The following is a 25,837-nucleotide window of genomic DNA, read 5'->3' as shown; positions in this document are numbered from 1 at the left end:
TTGGGAACAAAAATATTTTCTTTTTCTTTTACACACAATAATGATGATGAGAAATATATTAAAATAACATTATAAAAGAAAAGATCACACAAATTTATTTAACGTGGTTCAGTCCCTCATGCTTACGTCTATAAGGATGTTTACTATTTATTTCATAATGTGTTACATATATATTGAAAATCCTCTTGAAAATTACACGGATGTTCATCACTCACAAGTTTTTTGAGGAAACTTGGAAACTTTCCTTCATATGATCTCCTCTCTCATTTAAGGCGGTGACCACCTCTATAGGTCATGTGGTTTTTCTTATCTCAAGAGTCTCTATTTGTTGACCTTACATCATTATTTTAAAAAATGAAACAAATATCTAAAATAAATACAATATATTTCAATTCTAAACAATATTATAAAAGAATCAATATCTTTTAAAATCTAAATAATATCTTAGAGTTTAAATTTAAAAAATTTGAATTGTTTTTCCAACAATTTCAATGTAAAGTTTTATTTTAATCCTTACACATACCAGTGATTTATGCATAAATTTCAAGGAGTTGTTCTAAACTACTTATTTGTACACCCTAAATCTTTGTCTATATAACAAAATATCTCATTTTCAATCTTATATTATTAAAGAGTATTGCGTAATTTCAGAAAAGAAATAATAACTAGTTAGAAAAATGACATTTCACAATTGAAAGTTAATATTTAATTATTAGTTTTAAGATGATATGTGGATTATGTTATTAATTTGCTATGATTTATTTTTAAAATTTTTTTAATTAATTTTCTAGCAGAATTTTAAAAAATATTTATTATTTTCTAAATAATGTATATTAAACAAAGTGTATGGAAAAGTTTCTTTAGAAAAATCGGTTTTGGAAATAAATTTCAATATTTTAAGGAATGAATTTTTAATATAAATTTCAGAGCATTTGGAGAGATTAATTTTTAATTTCCCGCTACCCAGTTAAAAAAAATTGTCTAAGAAACGAAAACTCGACATAATAATCGGGCGTAAGCAAGCAGAGTGAAAAGAGAGGTTTGAAATTGACAGGTACAGTTGAAGTGAAGAAAGAGAGAAAGAAGGATATTGATTCATTCATTGTTTGCGAAAGAAAAGGATAGGGTTTGGTGAAGTAGAGGATGGAAGCGGCGGTGGTGGACGTCGGCTCTAAGCTCCTCAAAGCGGGTTTTGCAATTCCCGACCAGACTCCCGCCATGGTTTCATTCTTCTCTCTCTATGATCACCGTTGTTGCATTTAATTTCATATTACAAACCCAAATGGCACAAGTTTTCATTCTCAACTCAACTATGCTTTCTACTCTGCCATGACCATCACGTTCTTGTCTTACTCTTCTTGACCAGCTGTTATTAGTGACTGCACTAGATTATAGAGATATTTAGTTTTTGGGTGAACATTGTACATCCTAACTAGAAGTTAAGGACTAATCCACCAAAGTATTGAAATCCATTTAAAGGATTTAGAGCCTTTTTGTAGATAAGTTTAGGAATATTTTTGAGAGCTTTTGTACTAAAAATACTCTTTATTTTCATTACAGAAGTTCTTAAAAGCACTTATATCCAAACAGATTTTTACTCTCTTAACAAATATTTTTCTATATACACGGACCTAACTCCTGACTATATACTCAAGGAACAAGGTTATTTATCTGGCAATTATGCCATACTTTGTTGATCTAGACTCTAGACCAAAGAGAGATGACCTCGATGTTGGAGATGGTCTATCTCCTTTAACGCACAATTGTGTGCAATACTGACTAATTCTAACTCACTCAGCTCTTGTCAACTATAACCTTTGACTTTATAACCACACAATCATCATGCCAATTTTACTGCCTAATTATCTCAGAATCCCTAATTGGGCCTCCTTTCATATGATTCAGATAATTCCCACTCAGATGAAACAAATGCTTGATGATGGATCAGTCACTGATAACTCACCGGCTGACAATGTCACCGTCGATCCAGTTGTGCGAGGATTTATTAGAGATTGGGATGCCATTGAGGATTTGTTGCACCATGTTTTATATTCGGGCCTTGGATGGGAAATTGGCAATGAAGGACAAATACTATTTACAGATCCACTTTGTACCCCAAAGGTTTCTGAAACTTGTCTGTTTTCTCTTTTCTTATACACATTTATTCCTAGATAATTTTGCATACCAATTTTATATGTACAAAACATGTATTATTTGGAAGATTTTTTTTTCCTTTTTATCTTTCTGAACTACTCATGAAACCTTTTGTTAAATGGAATTGCCAGTATTAAGTTAGTGTTCTTGTTTTGATGTGTATTGTATATAGGCATATAGCTTTTCTTAATTGTTGTATGCATTATTGTTTTTCACTTTTACAGGCCAACAAAGAGCAGTTGGTGCAACTAATGTTTGAAACATTCAACATATCAGGGTTTTATGCCTCAGAACAAGCAGTGTTATCGCTGTATGCTGTGGGACGTATCTCAGGATGCAGTGTTGATATTGGACATGGAAAAATAGGTATCAATGCCTGAAGCAATAACAACTTTATTTGAATTATGTAAATAAGTTCTATATCGAATAGATGGTTTCTTTTATCTGCTTGCTCTGTGGGTCAGACTGTCTTTTGTTGATGTGGGAGGGTGTTATCTCCAGCACATAATCGTGTAGGTTTTCATGCACTGTGGGATCTGTTGGTAACAGGACATCTGATGTTTTGCCTTCATTATTTTGCAACGGAGTAAATAAATAATAATTGTATTAAATTTCTTTATTCTGGCTCAATAATAAAATGAAATAACTTATAGTTAGTCCACCTGCAATTGAAAAGATTCAAAGTGATGAAACAATACTTTTCTCCATTTCTTGCCATTTTATATTCCTTATGCCTTGCCTATTCTAGAGACCATATATTTTTCTTCAATATTCTTTATGTCTTGTTATCTGCATAGCTGAGTGGAAAGAATCATGTAATTTGGATCCTATGTCAGATTAGATTCCTTTCTAGGATTAATTGTTTCATGGTTCCACCTAGCCAGTATTTCCTTAACATCTTGTTTTTCTCATGGAATCAAATTTAAAGATGTGAAAAGTTAAATTTTGCAGTTTTCTCTTCTGCAGATAAGTGTGAGGAGTTAATATATTTCAACTTTCACACGAGATCATGAATAACTCTAGATTATAAGTGTAGTTGGTAAATACAATGAGGAAAATATTACTCTAAAATTATTGAAAAAGAATATTAAATTCTTCCTATCATTAATATGTTTCAATTGCATTTTTTACACTTTCTATTTTTTAAACTAAACAATACAAACATAAGATTAGGGGCAAAGATCTCTGATATATTATTTTTTTCAACCTTGGTTTGAGATGGCCATTATAACAGTGTTCTAGTAAATAATTGCATGCACAATTGGAGTAAATAAATTGCTGTCTGAGTGTTTCTCTTCAAATATGAAACATGGTCTCAGGCTTACTGGTTGTTATGATGTGCATCATGATCTTTTTGGTTTTATAACTAGATATTGCACCGGTAATTGAGGGAGCTGTTCATCACATTGCTTCAAGAAGATTTGAGTTTGGAGGTACTGATCTAACTAATTTCCTGGCTCAAGAACTTGGCAAGTCAAATCCACATGTAAATATCAGCCTGTCTGATGTGGAGAAAATAAAAGAGCAGTACTCGTGCTGTGCTGAAGATGAAGTAGCTTATCAGAAGATCCAATATTCTTGTCCTGTGGAGAAGCACACCCTTCCTGATGGACAGGTCTGCTTTCTGAATATCCTTGATAATTCTACTTTTGAATAGTGATATTGATCGGTAGAGGGTGAATGAAAATGAAAGGAAAGGTGGGAATGAAGAATCAGTTAGGAGAGAACAGGGCTTTCTTTGGATTATTATGATTGATTGATTTAAGCAAAACTTATGAGCAGAAGTTTGGAGGTGGCTGATGTTTGTTACTTTGGAGTATGTTCTGTTAGTCTGTTTCCAACTTTACGTGATTTAGCAATTAAAATCTGATGTTTTTGGCTTATCATGAAGATTTCTTTTATTGTTTATATATTTTAATTAGCTTTTTGAGGAAACCCTTCGTAAGTTCTTAGCAAGCCCAATCTGTTAAAAGTTGTATCAGTAATTTTCATATTCCACTAGGAGGCGCAGTGTAACAGTATGCCTTCCAAAGGGCATTCAAGTTGGCTCTCTATTTAACATGCCAGCTGCTATTGTTAGACCAGGCTGACAAAGATTTGTCTTTCAAAATTCTGGACCAGCCTGAAGGTTATTTTGCTTCCAAGCCAAACAGGCTGGTTTGATGGGATAAAAACTATCAAACCCATCAACCTTTGTTCTGTTCCCCCCTAGTGTCAACTATGTGTTTTTATATTCTAAGTTCCATAAATGGGTCTTCAATAATTTATGACTTCATCTGAAAGGTGAATTATCTTATAGGTCATAACAATTGGGAGAGAAAGATACACTGTTGGGGAAGCTTTATTCCAGCCATGTCTATTGGGTTTAGAGGCTCATGGCATTGTTGATCAGCTTGTGCGTGCTATTTCAACTGTGTCATCTGATAACCAACGGCAGCTGCTGGAAAATACTGTAGTTTGCGGTGGCACTTCTTCCATGATTGGTAAATTTTATCTTCATTAGTTCTAGTGAATTTAGGATAAGCTTGATGTAAAGTTCTAATTTGTTATACTTTTTCTTGTCTTTTCCCATCGAAAGACAATGTGCTGATCTTTAGTTTGTGAATCCATATTTATTAAATAGTATATTTTCTACTTTGACAGTAAGGAACCTTTTAGGATATAGAATAAAGGGAATTAGAATAGTTATTAGTTAGAAAGATATCATGGGCTAGGCCCATCACATCTATAAATAGGAGGTTACTTGGTAGAGGGGAGGATTGAGATTTGTTCACATTTGTTTAATAAAATCTTTCTTTTCTTTCTCTTTCCTAATTCTTGGTTCCTAACAACTGGTCCAACCTGCCGGATCTTCAAGGGAGAGCCAGTGTTACTAGAGATGGAGGAAGCACATATTTGGGCCAAGGGGAAGCTGCCAGTCTTTGTGGGTACAAACCCATTGGGGTGGATTGCTAAGGCTGAGAAATTCTTTGAAGTGCAAGAAATTCATTCTTTCCATAAGTTGCAATATGCTTTCATGAGCATGGAAAGAGTAGCAATGCGGTGGTTCTACTTTTGGAGTCAAAAGAACCCAGATTCTGATTGGGAGTCATTCTCCACATCATTGATCAAAAGATTCTTGAAGCAAGAAAATAAAAGGGACAAAGAAAGTTTGAAGATCAAGAATTATGGTGGCAAAAAATCTGAGATTAAGAAGAGACTCGGTGAGGTTTTAGAGATCAAGAAACTCATTAATGAGATCACAACAAAACTTGGGGAAAAAGATAAGCTTCAGGAGGATCTTGATCACCTATTGCAAAAACAGGACTTGACAGAAGACATTGGCACCAGCAACCCAGTTCTGGACAGATTCAAGAAAAATGCAGAAAATACCAAAGGCAGTGAGTCAGATTGCAGAGATGACCTGGTGCATTCTTGGGAAAAACAAGTGGAGTTACCCACCTTTGATGGAAGCATAGAACAGAGAATTAACATGAAGGGTAGCGGTCTAAGGTGTAACAGTAACCTGTTGCAATTCTTGAAGTTAGAAAACAGAAATAAAGAAGTTTTAATCATCAAGAACAACACTATATGTGGTCGGGAAGACCACTTTCTAGGTGAGCCTTCATCATTAAACATCGTTGCATCTATGGATGACAACAGGACAATGGAGCCTAGGCAAAAGGAAAGTACGAAGGCAACAATTGTGATTCAAGTTATATGAAGTCCACCCTCATCTCCACTACCACCGAAGCCGTCAGACATGGGTTTGTATGCAGTGGCCAAAGGGTTCGTTGCTGATCCATCATGGGTAGACAACAAAGAGACACATTCTGTTAGAGCAAGTGATTTGGCTCTAGAGGATGAGAAAGAAGAAGGGGTAGATTTGGAATTCTACAAAGTGGATCCAATTGCCCAAACCTATGAAAAAGTAGTTTCTTAGGGGTGTTGTTTCACTTTAGTCCCAACTATAGTGTGTTTTGATGTCATTTTTTTATTTATTTTGGTTTTCACATTCCAACCTTGAGGACAAGGTTGATTTTCAAGGGGGTGGTATTGTTAGGATATAGAATAAAGGGAATTAGAATAGTTATTAGTTAGAAAGATATCATGGGCTAGGCCCATCACATCTATAAATAGGAGGTTACTTGGTAGAGGGGAGGATTGAGATTTGTTCACATTTGTAAATTGAGCATTAGCTCTTTGTGAAAGGAGAAATCCTTTGTGAAGGGGAAACCCTTGGAGGAGATATTTCTCTCCTATTTTTTGTTCTTTTCAACATATTCAATAAAATCTTTCTTTTCTTTCTCTTTCCTAATTCTTGGTTCCTAACAGAACCCTATTTTTCTTTTGGGTTAGAGTAGAATACAAACTAATGGCTGATATTTGACCAATAAATTTATAAATTCATACTATGTAGTTAGAAACCTGGATAGTAGCTAAGAAAGTTTGAAATTTAGTTACAGAAACGAGGAATTAGGCTCATGAATTACAGAAGACAGAAATAAAAATCACTGAAACTGAAAGCAAAGGCGACCTAGTGCGCAAGGCTCCCATTAATCAGGGTTTGGAAAGGATAGATAAATGTAGTATTACGCTGGCAAATGTAGAGGTTTTTTCTAGGATTTGGACATGTAAACTCCTGTTCACAAGGTTGCTCTTACTACCGTTGCATCAAGGGTCGCCCTCAAATCACATGCCATGTGGGCTGGTGTTTAATTTTCAGCCCCCTCTTCATCTCATTCCTCACATTCCTCAAGTCCTGTACTGTCCAGCAAAGCTGCACAGGGATTCCTAACTTTTTAAAAATAATATTTATGGATCCAAATCCTAATTTGAACTTATCTGGTGGAATTTACTGTATGTCACAATAAATAGTAAATAACAATACACAGCTCTAACTCTGTATGCCAATGCTGTTACTATGAGTAACTTCTGACAGGCTAGTGCTGCTTCTCGTTGCAGGTTTTGAAGAGAGATTTCAGAAGGAATCTAGCTTAAGTTCATCTGCTGTTCAACCTACCCTCGTTAAGGTAATTTGGTTATCTTGTCAAGTAACTTCAAATTATAACAATTTGAGATGAAAACTTGACGAGAGGGAATAAAAGGGTTTTTGCCTCTTTTATATGAATAACATTAAAATCTGCAAAGCTACTATCATTATTCTTGTTTTAATTTATGTTTCCACTGGTGAATTATCTCTGGCTTACTGCAGCCTCCAGAATACATGCCAGAAAACTTAACCATGTATTCTGCATGGGTGGGTGGTGCCATACTTGCCAAAGTGGTTTTCCCTCAAAATCAGCATATAACTAAGGGAGACTATGATGAAACCGGACCTTCCATTGTTCACCGGAAATGCTTCTGACAGTGTTCGTCTGCATGACTCCTCTGCGTCTACTAGTACTGTTACATGCTGTAATCCTTGTATGATTTTAAAAGCTTCAGTGTTCTCCATTGATGCAATCCTCTGCACGAGTTCCTGGGTAGTAGTAGAAGATTTCCGTAAATACTTGTTTATCAGACATGTTTATATTCGAGCACTAGGAGCTTGCATTTCTTGTAATGAGGATATCCCTGTAAAATATTCATCTAGGCCTGTTGTAACCTTGTAGCTACACCACTTCTAGCACACCCCTTTGTTCCTTTTATATGATAGTTTGTAATCTATGCTTTAGTTTATGGATTAGTAAAATATCTCAGTAATAATGTTTTGTTAATAGTTTGAAAGGAAAATTATACGCAAGACTCTTCAAATCAACTTTCCCTTCGGAAATCCAGTACTATACAGCTGTTATTACTTTTACACGACAATGGTTTCAATGAAAAAGTGGTGTGAAATGAGAGCCAGATTTATCTGACATGGATGATGGAACCTTGAAATTGCTGTACCTTTGAAGTTGCATAGAAGCGTCATGAAGAGCGTAGGTCTAAATTAAACGCTTTTATTCCGTAGTTAGCAGTGACCTTTTATAATTGATATCAGTTATTCCCTTGTTTCTCTAGTCTCCTAGAAATGAAATGAACGTGTGTATTAAACAGCGAAGTTGGGTTACATTGACATGATCTAGCACATAGATCATTTTCCTTCAGTGCAGCAGCACTGTGTCATCCTGGTCATGCATCACCTTAACGCAATAAATCCCCCCGAGCGTGTGGTTTTCATGTTAAATTTATGTTAGATGAGCAAGACGATGATGCTATGCATGTTATACCTGTGTTATAAATTGGATCTGTACCTAAACATACATGCAGCCACGTCGTGAGCATTACCTTCTGGTACTCATTATTGATTGCCCCTCCACTTCAAATTTTATTCACAATCATGAACGAATGATTTCTGCGGAAGAATTGATGATAATATTTTATGTAGATTAAATTATATTGATTTCTAATATTATATGATTCACGATTCTGATATACTTTTTGAATAATGCAATTTATTCTTCCAACTAAATTTGCGATTTAGAAAATAATAAAAATAATTGCAAGGAGAATTGAACCCATGACACTCCCCCTCTTTTTCACCACGGGAAGCATATCAAGTCATTTAGTCTGTTTAACAGTTTAAGTAATGATATAAATTTATTTTTAAATATTTTTATTATAAGTGTATTTTTAACATTATTCATGAGTTAATTATGTTTTTAGTTTAGTCAAACATCTTAGTTTAATGATTATAAGGCTTAAGACACAGGAGGTCCACTTAGTATTCTTAGGTTCGATTTTCATTTTTAATTTTCCACAATTAACCCTAAATCTTTAAATTTTATTTAATACTCTATTTCTATTATTTTAATTTTAAAATTTATTAAATAATTATAGCGAAATATTCATTGAAAACTGTCAACTAAAAGCGCGTTTCACTTATTTATTTATACATATTTCAACATGTAAAACTCCTCAATTAGTCCATAACAATATTATACATTTACATAAGCTCATTTCATTCATTTAAAACACAAATTAAAATAAAATCATCGCAAACTTGCATTTATAATATTAAAATAAATAATATAATTTTAATGATGTGCTAAAAAAAAAAGAAAATAGGATAAAAAAGAAGATGAAAGACAAAAGTAATCGTATGTTTATGTTTCGTAAATGAAAATATATTAACTAATAAATTATATAATTTATTTATTAATTTTTTTTGTTACATAAATTTTTTATTTAATATAATATTTTCATACTAGATTTAACATTAAATAAGTATTTAAAAATACATTTATTTCTGTTATACAATATAATGTTTATATTAAAACAAACTAAATGACTTGGGGTGTGTTTGGAATTTCTTAAGCGGAAAATTTCACTATCCAAAATAGCAAATGTATAAGAAAGGAATAGGGTGGATTGACATTTGATTCAACATGATGAAATTCTAAACCCGCGCTTAGTAATTTTGATAGTAGTAGAGAAGAGGAAGATTGTGAGTTTAAGTTCTTTTTTTTTTTTTAATTATTTATATTATTTTTTAAATCATAAATTTTGTTAAGAAACTAAAATTATTTAATTAAAACAAATCAAATATTATACTGAATTAAAAATATAATTTAATCTAAATATTATTAAACTATAATGATCAATAAATGAATATTTAAGTATTAGGTCATAAATGTGAATTTTACAAAATTAAAGAACTAAAATAAAAAAAAATAAAAAATTAGAAGACTAAAATTATAAATTAAATATCATAGGATAAACATACTATTTGTCTATTAAAGTCTAGGGTTATAGTATTCTACTTCTGCCAAGGAAAAAATGATTCTAAATTCACCCAACTCCCTTTAATGGTGAATCTGTTATTATCTTTGGTGCCCTTTGTTGAATAGGAAATGTTACCCAACTATTTGCATTGCGTAGTTGAAAGGCACTAAAAACAAAGATGTCAATTGCACAGTGGGAATGGGGTCCGGCCCCCAACCAGTCGAGTCAAATCCCAATTCACACATCACACTCTTAACAAACAACTTCTTCATATAAATAAAACAAAGAGCACAAGTGGACGGGTCCGTGACCCTTCCCCATAAAAATAGTCTTAATTAACAACAACATTATCTTCCTATTTTCTCCCCACCTTAGTAATGGTACATATTTTAATGACAGAGTCAATGGGCCTTTCAGGGAAACATATTCAAACTAAATTTAGTATTATTCAATTGATTTGAACATGCACGTTTCATGCTTAATAATGAGGAATCTTGAGATTTCCGCTAGAGAGTAAATGAGACTTTTTTCTCTTTGTTACTTGCTTTATATGTTCTTTATGCATAAGGATGATGCAGAACTAAGATCTTAGGGTCTCCCTTGTTTCAGCTGACTCTAATAATAATTGGTCCGTTGCCCAACTTTGTCTTGGTGCAACCTTTTGATGGTTGGGAACATATTCCTGAAAGAAAAAAAAAAGGTAGTTCACTACTTTTGAGTAATATCATACAAATACAACTACAATTTCTGATTTGTTGTCCAACAATTCATAAAGCAGTTGGAACAAAATTATTTTTCTTAGATTGGAAGATAATAAGCATTTTTTGTGTAATATATCATACCTCCATTTTCCTTATGAGTTCTGCTGCTGTGTCTGCTATGACCACAATATGCCTTGCAGAGATGTCTATAAAACCCTCTTCCACTCCCTTGTCAAATAAGGTCAGCAAGCAGTTGAAATACCCATCTACATTCAGCAAACCTACCTGCATATTCACAGTTAGAATCACAATTATTAGTAACAAATTAAAGGAGAAAAAGAAAATTCCACATCCAAAATTCAATTTTGAAGAAGCCTTTCTAAATATTTCTTGCTTTCCAAGCATCAAGTTTTAATGATATTTGACAATCGGATTGAGGACTTACAAGTCTCTCATTCTATGGCCCAATATATACTACTTTCAATCCTTTTTAAAAGAAATGACACTTAAATAATCTATGACTTGTTTCTTATAAAAAAAGACCAAAGATAGTAGTTTCTAGATCGACACACTCAATAAATAGCTCTCTAGTTATGCATAGTATAATTTACCGAAGTTTCTTGAGTTATATTAGGCTTTATGACTCATTAATGAGTGTGTTCTTTGGGGCGAATGAGGATAATCTTACTGGTTTATCATGTATTCCTAGTTGGGACCAGGCTACCACCTCCATCAACTCTTCCATGGTTCCATAGCCTCCTGAACAGTTTACAACTTTGATTGAATTTCTACGCATGTGAAGTTACTATGATTAAGAATGTTCAAACATGGAAAAGAACTTTGAAATTTCATGTCTATAGTATACCAGGAAGGGCTATGAACGCATCAGCATGTTTAGCCATCACTGATTTCCTTTCATGCATATCTGCAACTGTTTTCACTTCTCCAAAAGTTTCCCCAGATATCTAATTGCATGCTTTGATCAGTTTAAGCCTTTCATGACGAAAAATTAAAGAAGCGCATGATCATAGTAATCAAGGGTGAAAATAATTGTACCTCACGAGGCAGCAGAGCTTGAGGAATCACGCTAACAAGGGAAAAAAAGTAAACAATGAAGATCATGAATTAAAGTAAGAATAATATAATCTACTCTTAGAATAGTGGATTAAGCCTAACTCAACCCTACAAAACCGGCTTGTATGGTGAGGGTTGCTTTCCACTTATATACTATTTAATTGCCTAATCTCTAGTTGATGTGGGACTTGGGTTTTTCCCAATACACCCCCCTCACGTCCAGCACTATTAGGCTTGGTACGTGGATAAATGGTAGGTGACCCTTTTTTTCAATGATCTAGGATTGGCGGGACTTGAAATACACCCCCTCATGCCCATGGTGCATGTATCAATGAATAGTAGGTGGCCCTTTTTTAATGACGGGACTTGAATACACCCCTCATGCCCATGGTGCATGTATCAATGACCATTTTTAAGAATCTAGGATAGCTCTGATACCATCTTAGAATAGTGGATTAAGCCTAACTCAACCCTACAAAACCGGCTTGTATGGTGAGGGTTGCTTTCCACTTATATACTATTTAATTGCCTAATCTCTAGTCGATGTTAATGTTAGAATAGTGGATTAAGCCTAACTCAACCCTACAAAACCGGCTTGTATGGTGAGGGTTGCTTTCCACTTATATACTATTTAATTGCCTAATCTCTAGTCGATGTGGGACTTGGGTTTTTCCCAATATCTACTAAGAAAATTAAATAAATTAAAGTACCCAAGAACATGGCAACCTCCCTTTAGCACAGTTTGAGAGATCAAACCCATTAGTCCTAATCTTCCTCCTCCATAAACCAAATCAATCTTCCTTTCAACCTATCAAAATAATAATAAACAAACACGTGCAAGAGTTATACAAAGAGAAGAACAATACTTTATACGAGGGTCTAGGGGCATAACCAAATTTATGAATTGCCATATGATAGTAGAAAAAGAATTACCAGCAATTTTCCGAGCTCAAGAGCTGCATCACTAAATGAAGACTTATACCCAACTCTACTACCACAGAAGACACATATTCTTTGGAACCTTCCTTTCTGATTATTTTCTGATGACACCTTTGCTTCTCCTTCCATCCTTCCAATATAATGGTTCACTTCCATTGAAAGTACAAGTGGTAATCCAGAAAGAGAGAGGCGATAGAAAAAATAAAAATGGTTGTTCTTTAGCTTTAGGGCAATAGAAGGAGACACCCTTTTTAAGAAACTACACAATTGACAAATTTATCTCAAACACACCCTTCTGTCTCCTTGAAAAGAACTTGGCTGGACAAAGACAAGATAAGACCCCTCTCCATCTTCTATTATTCTTGTCAACTGTATAATAACGTTGATGAACAATATTCTTGGATACTCCATTATTTTAAAGATAAAACTTCGATATAGTATGTATGATATATTGATATTATTCTTTAATCATAGTTATAATTTTATCTTAGTAATACATATTGACATTTAATTAGAACTTTTATTATGTATATTTCTAAACTGAAACTGAAGAACAACATCAATAATATTTATGATATTGTATATAAGTTTTATTTTATTTTAAATACATTATCAACCCTCTTAATTTCTTTCAATCTCTCTTTTTATCACATCATATCACTTATCATTCTTATAATTTCTTTTCTATGATCTTGTAAGTGTTGAATAACATTAGTTAAGGTTGTCTAAGAATATTTTTTTCTTTAATAAACTGCGTTGACCAATGACCAAAACAATTGTCCACAGTAAACACTATACTGTGCAATGAATGTGTTTGTTCAATTAAATCATGCTATGGTGAATTTCAGAAGCAACTGTTACCTCAATACATTCAAATCAAAGTCCCTTTCATTTTTCATTTTTTTACTGTATGGATAGTGGCAGTTCAGCCAGTTCTATATAGTGATAACTTTCTACCTTGTTAATTATTATTATTATTATTATTTTTATTTATGTTTGAAATCAAGCTATTTTCAATAAGAATATATCACTCGATCGTAACTGCTTGATCCGTGATTTAGCTTTGTCCATTTTTGCAAACGTCAATGGAGTTCCTTACCTCGTACGGACAAAGACAAATTCCTTAGGACATGGATAAAAAGTTATGCAAATTGACCATATTACTTTTCCAATTTTGGTGTTCCCCCCACAGGCTGTTCGTAGATTAATGTGTCTTCACTACATCCACACACATATAAATGCATGACTTTTTTTAGTCTATTAACTCAATTTTTATTTTAAACATACATGTATAGTTGGATAATAGGAGTACAAATTTATAGTTCTTACCATCTATATATCCAATAAAATATATATAAAAAAATTAATGTCTTTTGTATCAATCAACAACAAATATAGTATACCTACTTTAAATAATTAATTCAACACGTAGACCAAGCCCATATAGTATACCTATACTTTAAATAGAACTTAGGTGTAGCCTAACTGGGATGCTTTGTATTTGTAGACCTCTATGCTGGGTTCAGAAATCAGTGTTTGGTAGTGTTGTTCTCCAATTATAATTCAAGTTAATTTTAAACAGTCAAGCATGGTGCTGGTTTTCGTGGCTCGTGGTTTTGTTACTTTATAACCAAAGGAGAATAAAAAAAAATATTAGATGGGAGACAAGTGTCTCCAAACAAAATGCACAATAAAACACCAGTCTCCTAAGCTCTTGTACATTCATATATACTTTATGAAGGAACAAGGGCAATGGAAGTTGGGAGAGGAAAAACAAAACTAGTGGTTTTGATATTTTTAGTAGTTTATGGAGCAATGCAATTCAAAAGGTAGACCAGCTTCCAGTTTCAACTTTCAACCGTCATCTACTATTCAATTCACGGGGTGCAAAGTATCTTGAGAAGCTTATTGGGTGATGGATTTGATAAGTAGCTGTTTTATGTGTTTATCCAGTGCCACCTAAAATCATGTGATGAGTGTAAAGTGTTTCAGAATAGAAGCAAGCAATTTGCAACTATGTGACAGAGATACAGAGACCAGTGACTTTTTGTGTTAATGTGAAACATGAGCGGTAGAATCATCAACTGGGTGCCAGTATCTGTTGTAAAACCAAACAGAATCAGCCTCCACAGCAACTCCATCTTGATTTCGGTGCCAGCCGAAGTGAGCATGAGTTCGGTTCTTTATCTCAAAAATGGCATGTCCAAAGCTGGCCTCTCAGAATGCTGAGTACTCTGGCTGTGGTTCTGTCATGCTGCAGCTCAAATGTTGTTTATGTCAGACAGACTTAGTGGTAAAAAAGTAAGAAATGTGAAAAGACTCATCATGTTACATATATAGAACTAGACAAAACTTAGATACAGTAGTACTATAGGTACTGTTCTTCAATCAGAACTGAAGATTTACATTAAATGTAAATATAAATTAGTGAGGTGAAAGTTCAGTTTTGATTAGAGAACAACACCAACAGTATTTATAATATTGTACCTAAGTTTTATATTATAGAGCTTACTTGGTTGCTAAGCCGTCAAGATTTCCTCCATCGCCAATGGTTATATATACAGGAGCTGATTGATCTTTTATAGGACTGCAAAGACCATTTACAACATTGTATGCAACATTGGAAATACGCTCCTGATACATAGTAACACATCAATCAGATACAAATTCACAGAAGATTATTGAAGTTCATTATTTGTACAATATTTTTGTACTATATTTCCCACTAAATTTTTTAGGGACAGAAACTGACGTTTACTTACATATTTATCTTTTCAAATTTGAATGCAAGCCTAATGATGTAGAAACATCAAATGCGGAATTGAAGTGTTGGTAGCTCTTACAGATCGTTCATAGGCATGAACATGACCAGCAAGCACTACATCAACCTTGTACTTCACAAACAAGGGCTCATACATTACTCTCATCGTTTCCCCTTCCATATAGTGATAATTGTAGCTATTATACCTGTCAAAATATCAAGAGACCAGAAAATATTTTACGGTATGTGTTAGGATTCAAACAAGTCCCACATCGATAAAATAATACAACAAATAACAACTTATATAATACAAACATACTTCAATGATTGAAGAGGCCTTTTGGGTGATGACCAAAAGCAAAACCGTGAGGGTTAAGGCCCAAAGCGGACAATATCTCATCATTGTGGAGTATGTTTGTGTAATAACCTTATAAAAATAATTCATAAAAATAACCTCATCAGTGTGCCATATAAAGACAGATTCCGCTGCATGAAAGGTTAGGTCCCTTGTTTGAGAGGAGGATTGTACTTATATAATACAAACATACTTCAATGATTGAGAGACCTTTTGGGTGATGACCAAAAAGCAAAACCGTGAGGGCTAAGGCCCAAAGCGGACAATATCTCATCATTGTGGAGTATGTTTGTGTAATAACCTTATAAAATATCCTCTCAGACAAATACCATAAAAATAACCCCATCATTGGTATCTAGAGCTAAGGTTACGATCTTGGAGATGGAAGCAGAAACAACCTTTTCACAAATTTCCCCACCTATTTTTGATGGAGAAAGTTACGATCTTTGGGCGGTGAGAATGGAGGCATACCTAGAAGGTTTAGATCTCTGGGAAGTTGTAGAAGAAGATTATGATGTTTCCGCGTTGCCAGAAAATCCTACCGTAGCCCAAATGAAAATTCACAAGGAAAGGAAAATCAAGAAGGCAAAGGCAAAAAGTTGTCTCTTTGCTTGTGTTTCACAAAATGTTTTCACAAGGATCATGACTCTCAAATCGGCAAAAGCAATTTGGGATTATCTAAAGGAAGAATATGCTGGAGATAAAAGGATTCGAAGCATGCAAGTATTAAATTTAATGAGAGAATTTGAAATACAAAGAATGAAGGAGACAGAGACAATCAAACAATACTCTGACAAACTGCTTGGCATTGCTAATAAGGTACGATTACTAGGAACGTAATTTCTTGATTCTAGAATTGTTGAAAAAATTCTAGTAACTATACCTGAAAGATATGAAGCTTCAATATCAGCTTTGGAAAACACAAAGGATCTGAGTAAGATCACTTTGGCAGAAGTGTTACATGCATTGTAAGCATTAGAACAAAGGAGGCTTATGAGAGAAGAAGGATCCGTGGAGGGTGTATATTTAGCCAAATGGAAGAACAAAAATAGTGGCAAAAACAAGAAGAAGGAATTGTTTCAAGAGAACAGTCAACATAATAACACTCAAATTTTTTCACCATGTCCTTATTGCAAAAAGACTAATCATCCACAACAAAGATGTTGGTGGAGACCTGATGTAAAATGTGACAATTGTGAAAAATTAGGACACCTAAAACATGTATGCAAATCTCATGAGCAACAAAAAGAAGCCAACATTGTTGAAGATCAACAAGAAGAGGGAGAAGAAGAACTACTTTCAATGTCATGCTTTATGACCAAAAAACCCTCAAAAGCTTGGATTATTGATAGTGGTTGTACAAATCATATGACCTATGATCGAGAACTCTTCAAAGAACTCAACAAAACTAACATCTCTAAAGTTCAAATGGGGAATGGAGCACACCTTGCAGTAAAAGGCAAAGGAACACTTGCTATTAAGAGTCATTCAGGTTTTAAATTAATATCTGATGTTTTATACGTTCCTGATATTAACCAAAATTTGTTGAGTGTTTCTCAATTATTAGGAAAAGGCTATAAAGTGTTATTTGAAGATAAAAATTGTGTGATTAAAGATATACACAACAAAGAATTGTTCAATGTTCATATGAAAGGCAAAAGTTTTGCTTTAAATTTGGAGAAGGAGGAGCCAATTATAAATGAAGATACAAGTGAAGAGCACAAAGATGCATGTCTTCAAAAGAAGTTTGATGATCAAGAGGAGAATGAAGATGATGAAAAATCACCTTCAAAAGAGAAGTTCGAGACAAATGTTAAAGTGGTCCCACTCAAGAAGAATTAGAACAAAAATCACAAAAAGAAGAAACTAATCAAAAAGAGAAAAGGCAGATTTTGAAACTCAAATTAGGTGATAAAGATATTCAGTCAAGGAGGAGTGTTGGGAATATACCTAAATATCTTTAGGAGATTAAATTAGTTTTTATAAGAATATTTTATTTATATTTCGAATATTTTATTTATATTTAGATTTAATCTATTCTGATTATTTTAGGATTTTTTTCCTTATTTTAGAATAGGATAATATCAATATTTGATTTTGTATAACAAATTTTCTCTATAAATAGAGACTCATGAATAAAATTATATTATGCTTCTCTGATAAAAAATAAGTCTTATTATAAGATATCCTCTCAAACAAATATCATAAAATAACCTCATCAGTATGACAGAGCTTTTTTGTTTTGAAAAACTGATCTGTCTTCTACAACTCCTCTTTCTTAAATAGAAAGCAAGATATATCTTTTTACAAGGAGATGAAATATTACAGAAGTTATATAAAGAAGGGAGAGATTATAAGAGATTTTCTAACAACTAGAATATATACTACATACAAAATAATACAGCTATACTACATACAAAATAATACAACTATAATCCTATTAAAACAGGTAATAAATTACATTAAATATATATATTAACATCTCCTCAAATTATTGCTGGTAAGATAATCGGTAACAATTTGTCAACAAGAAACATGGCGCTGTCTAGTCATAGCTTTGGTAAAGATTGATCAAGGTCACAACACTCGATCGCTTATTTATTGTTCCAATCCAATGTAATCCCTATAATGATAACTAATAAGGGTGGCATATGATGAGGACTATTTACTAGTCAGATTAGAAGTCAACTAGTCAACGGATCCATGAAGCAAGCAACATATTCCATCGTTTTCTTCGAAAGACCAAAAACAGTTCGGTTTATGATAACCACGAAGACTCGAAGGAACGACCAAATGAATGGTTTCAGTTGAGTTGAGGCGGTGAACTGAAAATAGTAATAATATATTAACCATAGTGTCTGTCTGGATAAAATTTTTGAAGAGTTAGAGAATTTTTATTTATTTATTTTATTGAAAAACCTCATTATTTTCTTACAAGTTTTCATAAGTTCTTCAAAATTTGTATATAAACATGTTCATGCATTTATCTTGATATCACGTCACATCATGCATCTCAGTTTCTCTCTCTTATTTATTCTTTTTTCTCTCTCTTTTTCTTCCATCTTACACGAAAAGTAAGTTGTTGAAGAAAGGTTTTTAATAAATGATATGTGAAAAGGTCAACTTTGAATTGCAAAATATGGTGACGTTCAGATCATAAAAATTGCCCGAATGGACCGGACAAACCCAGTAAAACAGTAGTTCTAAAAAATACTCTGTAAATTTATTTGTCACAAGTGTTTCCAAACAAAGTGCACAATAAAACCAGTCTCCTCCTAAGCTTTTCTACATTCACATATACTTTAAGAAGGAATAAGGTGGAATAAGAAAAACTAGTGGTTTAGAGATTTTAGTAGTTTAAGGAGCAATGCCATTCAAAAGGTAGATCAGCTTCGAGTTTCAACTTTCAACCGTCCTCTACTATTTTTTAATTCACGGGGTGCAAAGGGTAGCACTCTTAGATTTATATTTTGTGTCAAAATGCTACTGCACCGAAGTATGTTGAGAAGTTTATTGGATGATGGATTTGATAAGCAACTGTTTTATGTGTTTATCCAGTGCCACCAAAAATTACATGATGAGAATGTGAAGTGTTTCAGAATAGAAGCAAGCAATTTGCAATTATGTGACAAAGATACAAAGATACTACTAATCAATGTTGATGGTATTGGCATACAATCAATTTCGTGAATTTATTGACATCAGATTGGGTGGTATTCTCCCTCCTCAAAAGACCAATGACTGTGTGTTAATGTGAAACATGAACGGTGGAATCATCAACTGGGTGCCAGAATCTGTTGTAAAACCAAAGGGAATCAGCCTCCACAGCAACTCCATCTTGATTTCGGTGCCAGCCGTAGTAAGCATGAGTTCGGTTCTTTATCTCAAAAATAGCATGTCCGAAGCTGGCCTCTCGGAATGCTGAGTACTCTGGCTGTGGTTCTGTCATACTGCAGCTCAAATGTTGTTTATGTCAGACAGACTTGGTGGTAAAAAAGTAAGAAGTGTGACAAGACTCACGGTGTTACATATATAAAAATGGACAACTTAGATATAGTAGTATTATATGTACTCTCGGTGCTATTATTGAATCAAAATTGAAAGTTTACATTAAATGTAAATACATATGGGTGAGATGAAAGTTCAATTCTAATTAGAGAATAATTATCAGTAGGGATGCAGTTAGAATTAAACTATAGCAGGGACCAAATATAAGAAAAAATTATTTAATAAATATATAAATATCAAAATTTTGTATAAAATATCTATAATACTCATTTTCAAAGTGTTTCACAAATATTTTAGAGAATATGTTTAATAGTAAACAAGTATTATTAATTGTTATAAGAATCTGCCAAATCAAAATAACTTATGCCACTCAACAATTTTTTTTGAACAATAATAGTCAATAATAATCAATAAAAATAAAATTTTCAGTAAATTATTAATCAAGGCAATAATAGTCAATAAGAATTGAAGATAATAAAACCACAAAGAGATGAGAAAAAAAATATAAAAAAATTATCGTAAAATATGAAAGAAATTCTGTTAATGTCATTTACAGTTCAATATGTCAATCTCTTATATAATGTACAAATATTTGTCTTATCAACAAATATTAATAATAATTTTTAATTCTCAAATTAATTTATAATCAAGTTCATACAAAAGGAATGAAAAGAAGTTCATTTTTATCACAAATACCATTATTTATAACTTTTAAAATTGCTATAAAAATTATATAAAGAAAAGAAACAATTAAAAAAATCAATTTATGTTAGTAAATAATTTGCTTTAAAATAGAAGAAAAAAAATCTAAGATCATAAAAAGAAAAACAGAATATTTGTCTATAAAAATATTTAAATAAAAACTATAAAAAGATAATAAAATATTTTGTCAAATAAAAAATAAAAAATAATATTATATTCATAATAAATAATAATTTTAATATATATAAGAAAAATTAAAATTAAAAAAATTCAGGGAGGGTCATGGGCTCCCTAACGTAGCTCCATTCCTGACTAACAATACTTATAATATTGTATCTAAGTTTTATCCTATAGAGCTTACTTGGTTGCTAAGCCTTCAAGATTTCCTCCATCGCCAATGGTTATATATACAGGAGCTGATTGATCTTTTATAGGACTGCAAAGACCATTTACAACATTGTATGCAACATTGGAAACACGCTCCTGATACATAGTAGCACATCAATCAGATACAATTTCACAGAAGAATATTGAAGTTCATTAGTTGTAAAATATTTTTGTGCTTTTTTCCCGCAGGAACAGAAACTGAAGTTTACTTGCATGCGTATCTTACCAAGTTTGAATGCAAGCCTAATGATACATGATTGAATCTCGTGGTTTTCAGAAGCATGGTGTAAAAAATTTAAAAGGAGGAATTGAAGTGTTGGTAGCTTAAGAAGCAAAAGTATTAGCACTTACAGATCGTTCATAGGCATGAACATGACCAGCAAACACTACATCAACCTTGTACTTCACAAACCAGGGCTCATACATTACTCTCATCGTTTCCCCTTCCATATAGTGATAATTGTAGCTATTATACCAAGGTGAATGCATGAGAACAATCAACCAAGGAGTCTCTGTCCTGTTAACTTTCGGTAGCTCCTCTTCAAGCCATTTATATTGTGGTGTATATTTGCCTGGGAAAAATGAAGATTATTATAACAAAAGCAGTGACATCACATATAACTAGTGTATTTAATCCCAGTAGAAACAGAGCGGCAAAAGAAAGCAATTTAACTTTGATATGTTTGCACAGACACACAAGCACAGATTAGTTAATGCAAGTGTTGCTGGTTAAGGACTTAAGGACACCGACATCATGCTTTAGATAAACAGTAACATTCCACATTAAATGGAGAGAGATATTATTTAAAGTAAATGTTGTTGTTCAAGGCTTGAGGACACCGACATCATGCTTCAGATAAACAGTAACAATCCACATCGAATGGATACAAACATACATATTGTACCTTCCAGGCCCAGAGCCAATTAAAATATTTTTATCGAGTATATGTGGACTATTGTGTCAATTATCTATCAACTTAATCAAGACAAAAGCTCAACGGTTTAGCATCATAATTATATATACGGTAACTAGGTAATTATACACGGTAACTAAGGTCTAAGGTATTTATGTTGGGTTTTTTTGGAAAATATTTCAAGAAAATTGAGATATTAATGCACCCAAATACAAATATATAACCCCTTCTGGGTTTAAGATGGACAGGTTACCCACTTTGAATGCTCTGATCTTGGATAGTCACTAAGCCTTCTCTAATAACTTTTTCATACCGGAACACATACCGACAAATATATACATAGATAAATAGATTTAAGAATCAGAAATTATTTAGTCGAATTTGATCTTTGTAAGTTAAAGGTAATCACTAAGGTGAAATTATTACAAACAGAAGTGTGTTCTTCTGAAATCATAGAATCAGCCAGTGTTCTCTAAGTAAGTATATATCATGCAAAAGACATATCTAGTATTACCATATGCTGAATATGAGGCCAAGACAATGATGTGTGCTGAAGCTCTCTTGATAGAATACCAGAAGGGTGAAGTACTCTGAGATGCTCTATAAGGAACACGGTAACGGTGGGTATACGGCTTGAATGGTACGGTTTCACCCTGCAACATAGCAGTGATCTATGTTAAAAACTAACTTCTTCCGAAAATTTGAAATAGGAAAATGCATTACACGAAGGTTACAATTTATTGTTGAAAGACAAAATAAATAAAAGTTTCTCAAATAGTTTAAAACAAAATAAAGTCAATTCTTATAAGAAGCTTACAATTTCTGGAGCAAAATCAATTTCATGGTTCCCTGCAGTCCATATCCATGGCTGATAAGCAACACTCCTTTCTGTGAACCTTCCCCAAGTATCCCATCTAACATTATCATGATTTGGGTAGTTATCCGCATAAGACAGGTCTCCAACAAACAGTATAGTTTGTCCTTTTCTTGGGTTCAATTCATAGTGAGAAAGAGTCTTATTAGAATCAAAACTCTGACCAAGATCCCCTGCAAATAACGCCAACCAATTTAAAGCAAACATATTAGCCTATTAGGACACAGAGATATAGCACTTTTCCTTCTCAAATTCATGGTGGTGAATGTTCAACGGTTCATGGTGATAAATGTTAGGATACAAACAAAGTTTCGTACAATTGTGAAATACAAACAAGGTTTCATACAATTGATGAGATAAAAAAAAAAGGATCTCATACCGTTGAAATAAGAAGAGAAATAAGAGTTTATAAAGAACTAAGATACTCCAATGATTGAGAAATTTTTTATAATCAAAAACAAAATATTGAAGACTTAGGTCTAAAGCGAACGAAATCTCACCCGAGTTGTGTCGTGTGTGCAAATACCCCCCATATTAGCCTGCTACAACTATCTACATTATGAAATCTTGTCTAGAAAAAAAAAAACAATTATTCCCAACCACCCAATACACTGCAAAATTAAGAAACCAACTACTTCAAAGACAATTGATAAACATGAATATGTTTGTACCAAATGACAGCTCATATAGCAATCCCGGATTAATTTGATAGAATAATACACTTACCTATGAGACCAAATGTGTATGGCACATCAGGACCAATTTCAGGAGGAGTCATAAACCAAAACTGCCTTGTTGTGTTTGTAAGCCCAACTTCATAGTAGTATTTGCTGTTGTACTGCTCCAAAAGAAGCACAAATATCAACAATTGATTCATAAAACAAAATGCCCTTTTTCTTTTCTTCGTAGCTTGGCATCAAACTGGACAATAAACAGCATAAAAATAAAATAATGGACACGAGAAGTACCTCCAAGTGGCTGATGGTGGTGTGATGAATAAACCCAGAAGAGTAATTGAAGTACCTATAAGTAACAACTTTGCCTTCAGCAATCTTCTTCCTGTGACTGTTCTCACGCCAGTAACGTACTTCACTCGACCCCGGTTCATCCACCGTTACCCATGACACAATCACTGCTCTCCCCACAAGGTCACCTTGAGTTATATGAACCTAAATGCAGTGCAGCCATTGATTCAATTTCAAATCAAAGCAAGGAAAAAATCCCAAAAGGGTGAAAAAAGGCAAAAACATTGAACTTCAAAATGAGAATTCTAAAGTAGTCCACAACTTGATTCACAAAGCAAAACACCGTTCACCACTTCCCTCTTCTCCGAAGTCTTATCTTAGCTTGTAAATTGTAATCCTCCATCTAACAACAACAACTCAAGGTGCAGAAAAATAGAATTCAATCTTACAATTCCAGGGTTTGAACCTAACTCAACGTCAAAATCTAGCTTACAGGATAGGATTATTTTGACTTATATACACTATTTTGATCGCATCAGTGACTAACCTGAGATTTCTAAAATTGAAAAACAAGGGTAACCCAAATAAGGTACAAGAGATGAAAAGAGTAGGTACCTGTTGAGGAGCATTGTAACCAGGAGGGACTGTAAAGACATCGCTGTCAAGTGGCATATCCACAGTCTTCTCGACCTTCCTAACGAAGGAGCTGCTTGTGCCTCCATTGCACACCACACACACATTCAGAACCAAAGCAAATGCTAAAAGACCCTCCACAGTACCCATGTTGTGGATCCTATTGATCCAGGTCGTAGCACTCGATCTCGTATTTATTGTTCCAATCCAATGCAATCCCTATAAATATTAACTAATAAATAAGGATGTGCTAAGTATTAATGAATTGAATGGAATATGATGAGGAATATCCACTACTCAGATTATAAGTCAACTTGACAACGGGTCCGTGAAGCAAGCAACACAACATTTTACATCGTTTTGTTCGAAAGACAAAAAACAGTTCGGTTTAGGATTACCGCGAAGAAACGAACCAATGGATGGTTTCAGCTGAGTTGAGACTTCGAGGCGGTGAAATGAAAATAATAATAATAAAGTAATCATATAATATTCATGCATCTATCACGTCACATCATGCATCTTTCACTTTCTCTCTCTTACTTATTCTTTAATCTCTTTTTCTTCCATCTCATTCCAAAACCAAGTTAGGGACTGATATATGGAAGCCCTATTTTCGAATAAGGAAAAGATGCTGTAGATCATATTAAATATACAAATTTAACTCTTCTAAAATAAAAATAATAATATATACTCACAGTTATTAATTATAAAATCGATTGATATTTATAATAGAATAAAAAAAATTAAAATTAATAATAATATAATAGTTAAATTTTAATTAATAATTATTATATATACACACACGAAAAAGGAAGTTATTGAAGAAAGGTTTTAGATACAATGATGATGTGAAAAGGTTGACTTTGAATTGCAGCATATTGTATGGTATGGTGGCATTCAGACCATAGAAATTGCACGAATGGACCGGACAAAGCCAGTAAAACACTTTTTCTATATATGGTGTGAAGCATATTGGAATCTTTATGTAGTGATCTGGTTTATTACATTTTTCAATGTCATTTTCAAAAGAAGTGGCTATACAATCTATTCGGTTTCACGTAACAAAATGTAATGTGTGTTTGGATGAGTGTTGGGAAAATTAATTTTTGAATAAAATTGATTTAGTTAAACCTAATTTTGAATTGATATGATTTATGTTTAATTGTTTTTATTATAAAACAATATTTAACATATTTAAGTCTTTACAACTATGTTTGAATATATAAAAGTTACAAGATTTTTATAAATTGAGATCGTAATATATTACTTTCACTGAAACGTAGTATCATGTTTTATAAATACTACTTGTCATATATAAAAATGAATAAATTATATTATAATCAATCATAATTAATAAATTAAGATGTAAAATTAACATAAAAAATAAGATATTTAATTTCATTTCTTATATATAACAAATAATAATTTTGCCTCTAAAGATAAAAAGTAATAAATTATAAATATTTTAGTAAATTATAACTTTTTTAAATATAATGTTAGAAGTAGATTAGTGAATTGAAAAGTAAAAATAATATCAAAAATGATAAAAAATTTATTACTCATAATATATTAAAAAAAATTACATGTAATTATCTTATTTATATAAAATAATAAATTTATTAATTAATTAAATTATACATGTAAAAATAATTTGGTTGTCATAATTTAAAATAGACTTAAA

General features: G+C 32.7%; 4 protein-coding genes and 1 pseudogene across 6 annotated transcripts; 2 read left to right on the top strand and 3 right to left on the bottom strand.

Moving 5' to 3' along the window:
• Window positions 1-1,005: 1,005 nt before the first annotated feature.
• On the top strand, window positions 1,006-7,853 carry LOC109798808 (actin-related protein 7). Its single transcript, XM_020359205.3, has 7 exons — window positions 1,006-1,221; window positions 1,906-2,121; window positions 2,379-2,520; window positions 3,525-3,769; window positions 4,454-4,637; window positions 7,099-7,166; window positions 7,349-7,853. The coding sequence occupies exons 1-7, from the start codon at window positions 1,144-1,146 to the stop codon at window positions 7,499-7,501; spliced, it is 1,086 nt and encodes a 361-aa protein (XP_020214794.1). The 5' UTR covers window positions 1,006-1,143; the 3' UTR covers window positions 7,502-7,853.
• A 2,242-nt stretch (window positions 7,854-10,095) lies between these two features.
• LOC109798775 (cytokinin riboside 5'-monophosphate phosphoribohydrolase LOG1) lies at window positions 10,096-12,936 on the bottom strand. The gene is made up of 7 exons (XM_020359170.3): window positions 12,552-12,936; window positions 12,329-12,426; window positions 11,601-11,631; window positions 11,410-11,509; window positions 11,233-11,303; window positions 10,686-10,829; window positions 10,096-10,525 (listed from the first exon to the last, which is right to left on the bottom strand). Exons 1-7 carry the CDS (start codon window positions 12,711-12,713, stop codon window positions 10,424-10,426), a joined length of 708 nt encoding a protein of 235 aa, XP_020214759.2. The 5' UTR covers window positions 12,714-12,936; the 3' UTR covers window positions 10,096-10,423.
• Window positions 12,937-14,553: 1,617 nt separating this feature from the next.
• LOC145950735 (purple acid phosphatase 10 pseudogene) lies at window positions 14,554-16,019 on the bottom strand (annotated as a pseudogene). The gene is made up of 3 exons (XR_014428601.1): window positions 16,015-16,019; window positions 15,401-15,524; window positions 14,554-15,191 (listed from the first exon to the last, which is right to left on the bottom strand). The product of XR_014428601.1 is annotated as a purple acid phosphatase 10 pseudogene (transcript).
• Window positions 16,020-16,054: 35 nt separating this feature from the next.
• On the top strand, window positions 16,055-17,515 carry LOC145950734 (uncharacterized). The gene is made up of 3 exons (XM_083062423.1): window positions 16,055-16,492; window positions 16,814-17,165; window positions 17,328-17,515. The coding sequence occupies exons 1-3, from the start codon at window positions 16,055-16,057 to the stop codon at window positions 17,513-17,515; spliced, it is 978 nt and encodes a 325-aa protein (XP_082918549.1).
• A 1,657-nt stretch (window positions 17,516-19,172) lies between these two features.
• Window positions 19,173-24,715, bottom strand: LOC109798774 (purple acid phosphatase). Of its 2 annotated transcripts, none has more exons than XM_020359167.3 (9): window positions 24,555-24,715; window positions 24,139-24,375; window positions 23,527-23,727; window positions 23,285-23,396; window positions 22,502-22,731; window positions 22,199-22,337; window positions 21,122-21,342; window positions 20,745-20,866; window positions 19,173-19,623 (listed from the first exon to the last, which is right to left on the bottom strand). In XM_020359167.3, exons 2-9 carry the CDS (start codon window positions 24,304-24,306, stop codon window positions 19,422-19,424), a joined length of 1,395 nt encoding a protein of 464 aa, XP_020214756.1. In that variant the 5' UTR covers window positions 24,307-24,375; window positions 24,555-24,715; the 3' UTR covers window positions 19,173-19,421. The 2 variants fall into 2 exon arrangements, with proteins under 2 accessions (XP_020214756.1, XP_020214757.1); XM_020359168.3 differs by lacking the exon at window positions 24,555-24,715 and adding an exon at window positions 24,454-24,469.
• Between the last annotated feature and the right edge of the window lie 1,122 nt (window positions 24,716-25,837).

This window comes from Cajanus cajan, chromosome 8, assembly GCF_000230855.2.
Source record: "Cajanus cajan strain Asha chromosome 8, NIPB_CcT2T_4, whole genome shotgun sequence".
NCBI classification, from domain to species: domain Eukaryota; kingdom Viridiplantae; phylum Streptophyta; class Magnoliopsida; order Fabales; family Fabaceae; genus Cajanus; species Cajanus cajan.
This window is presented reverse-complemented; position numbering and strand designations above follow the sequence as displayed.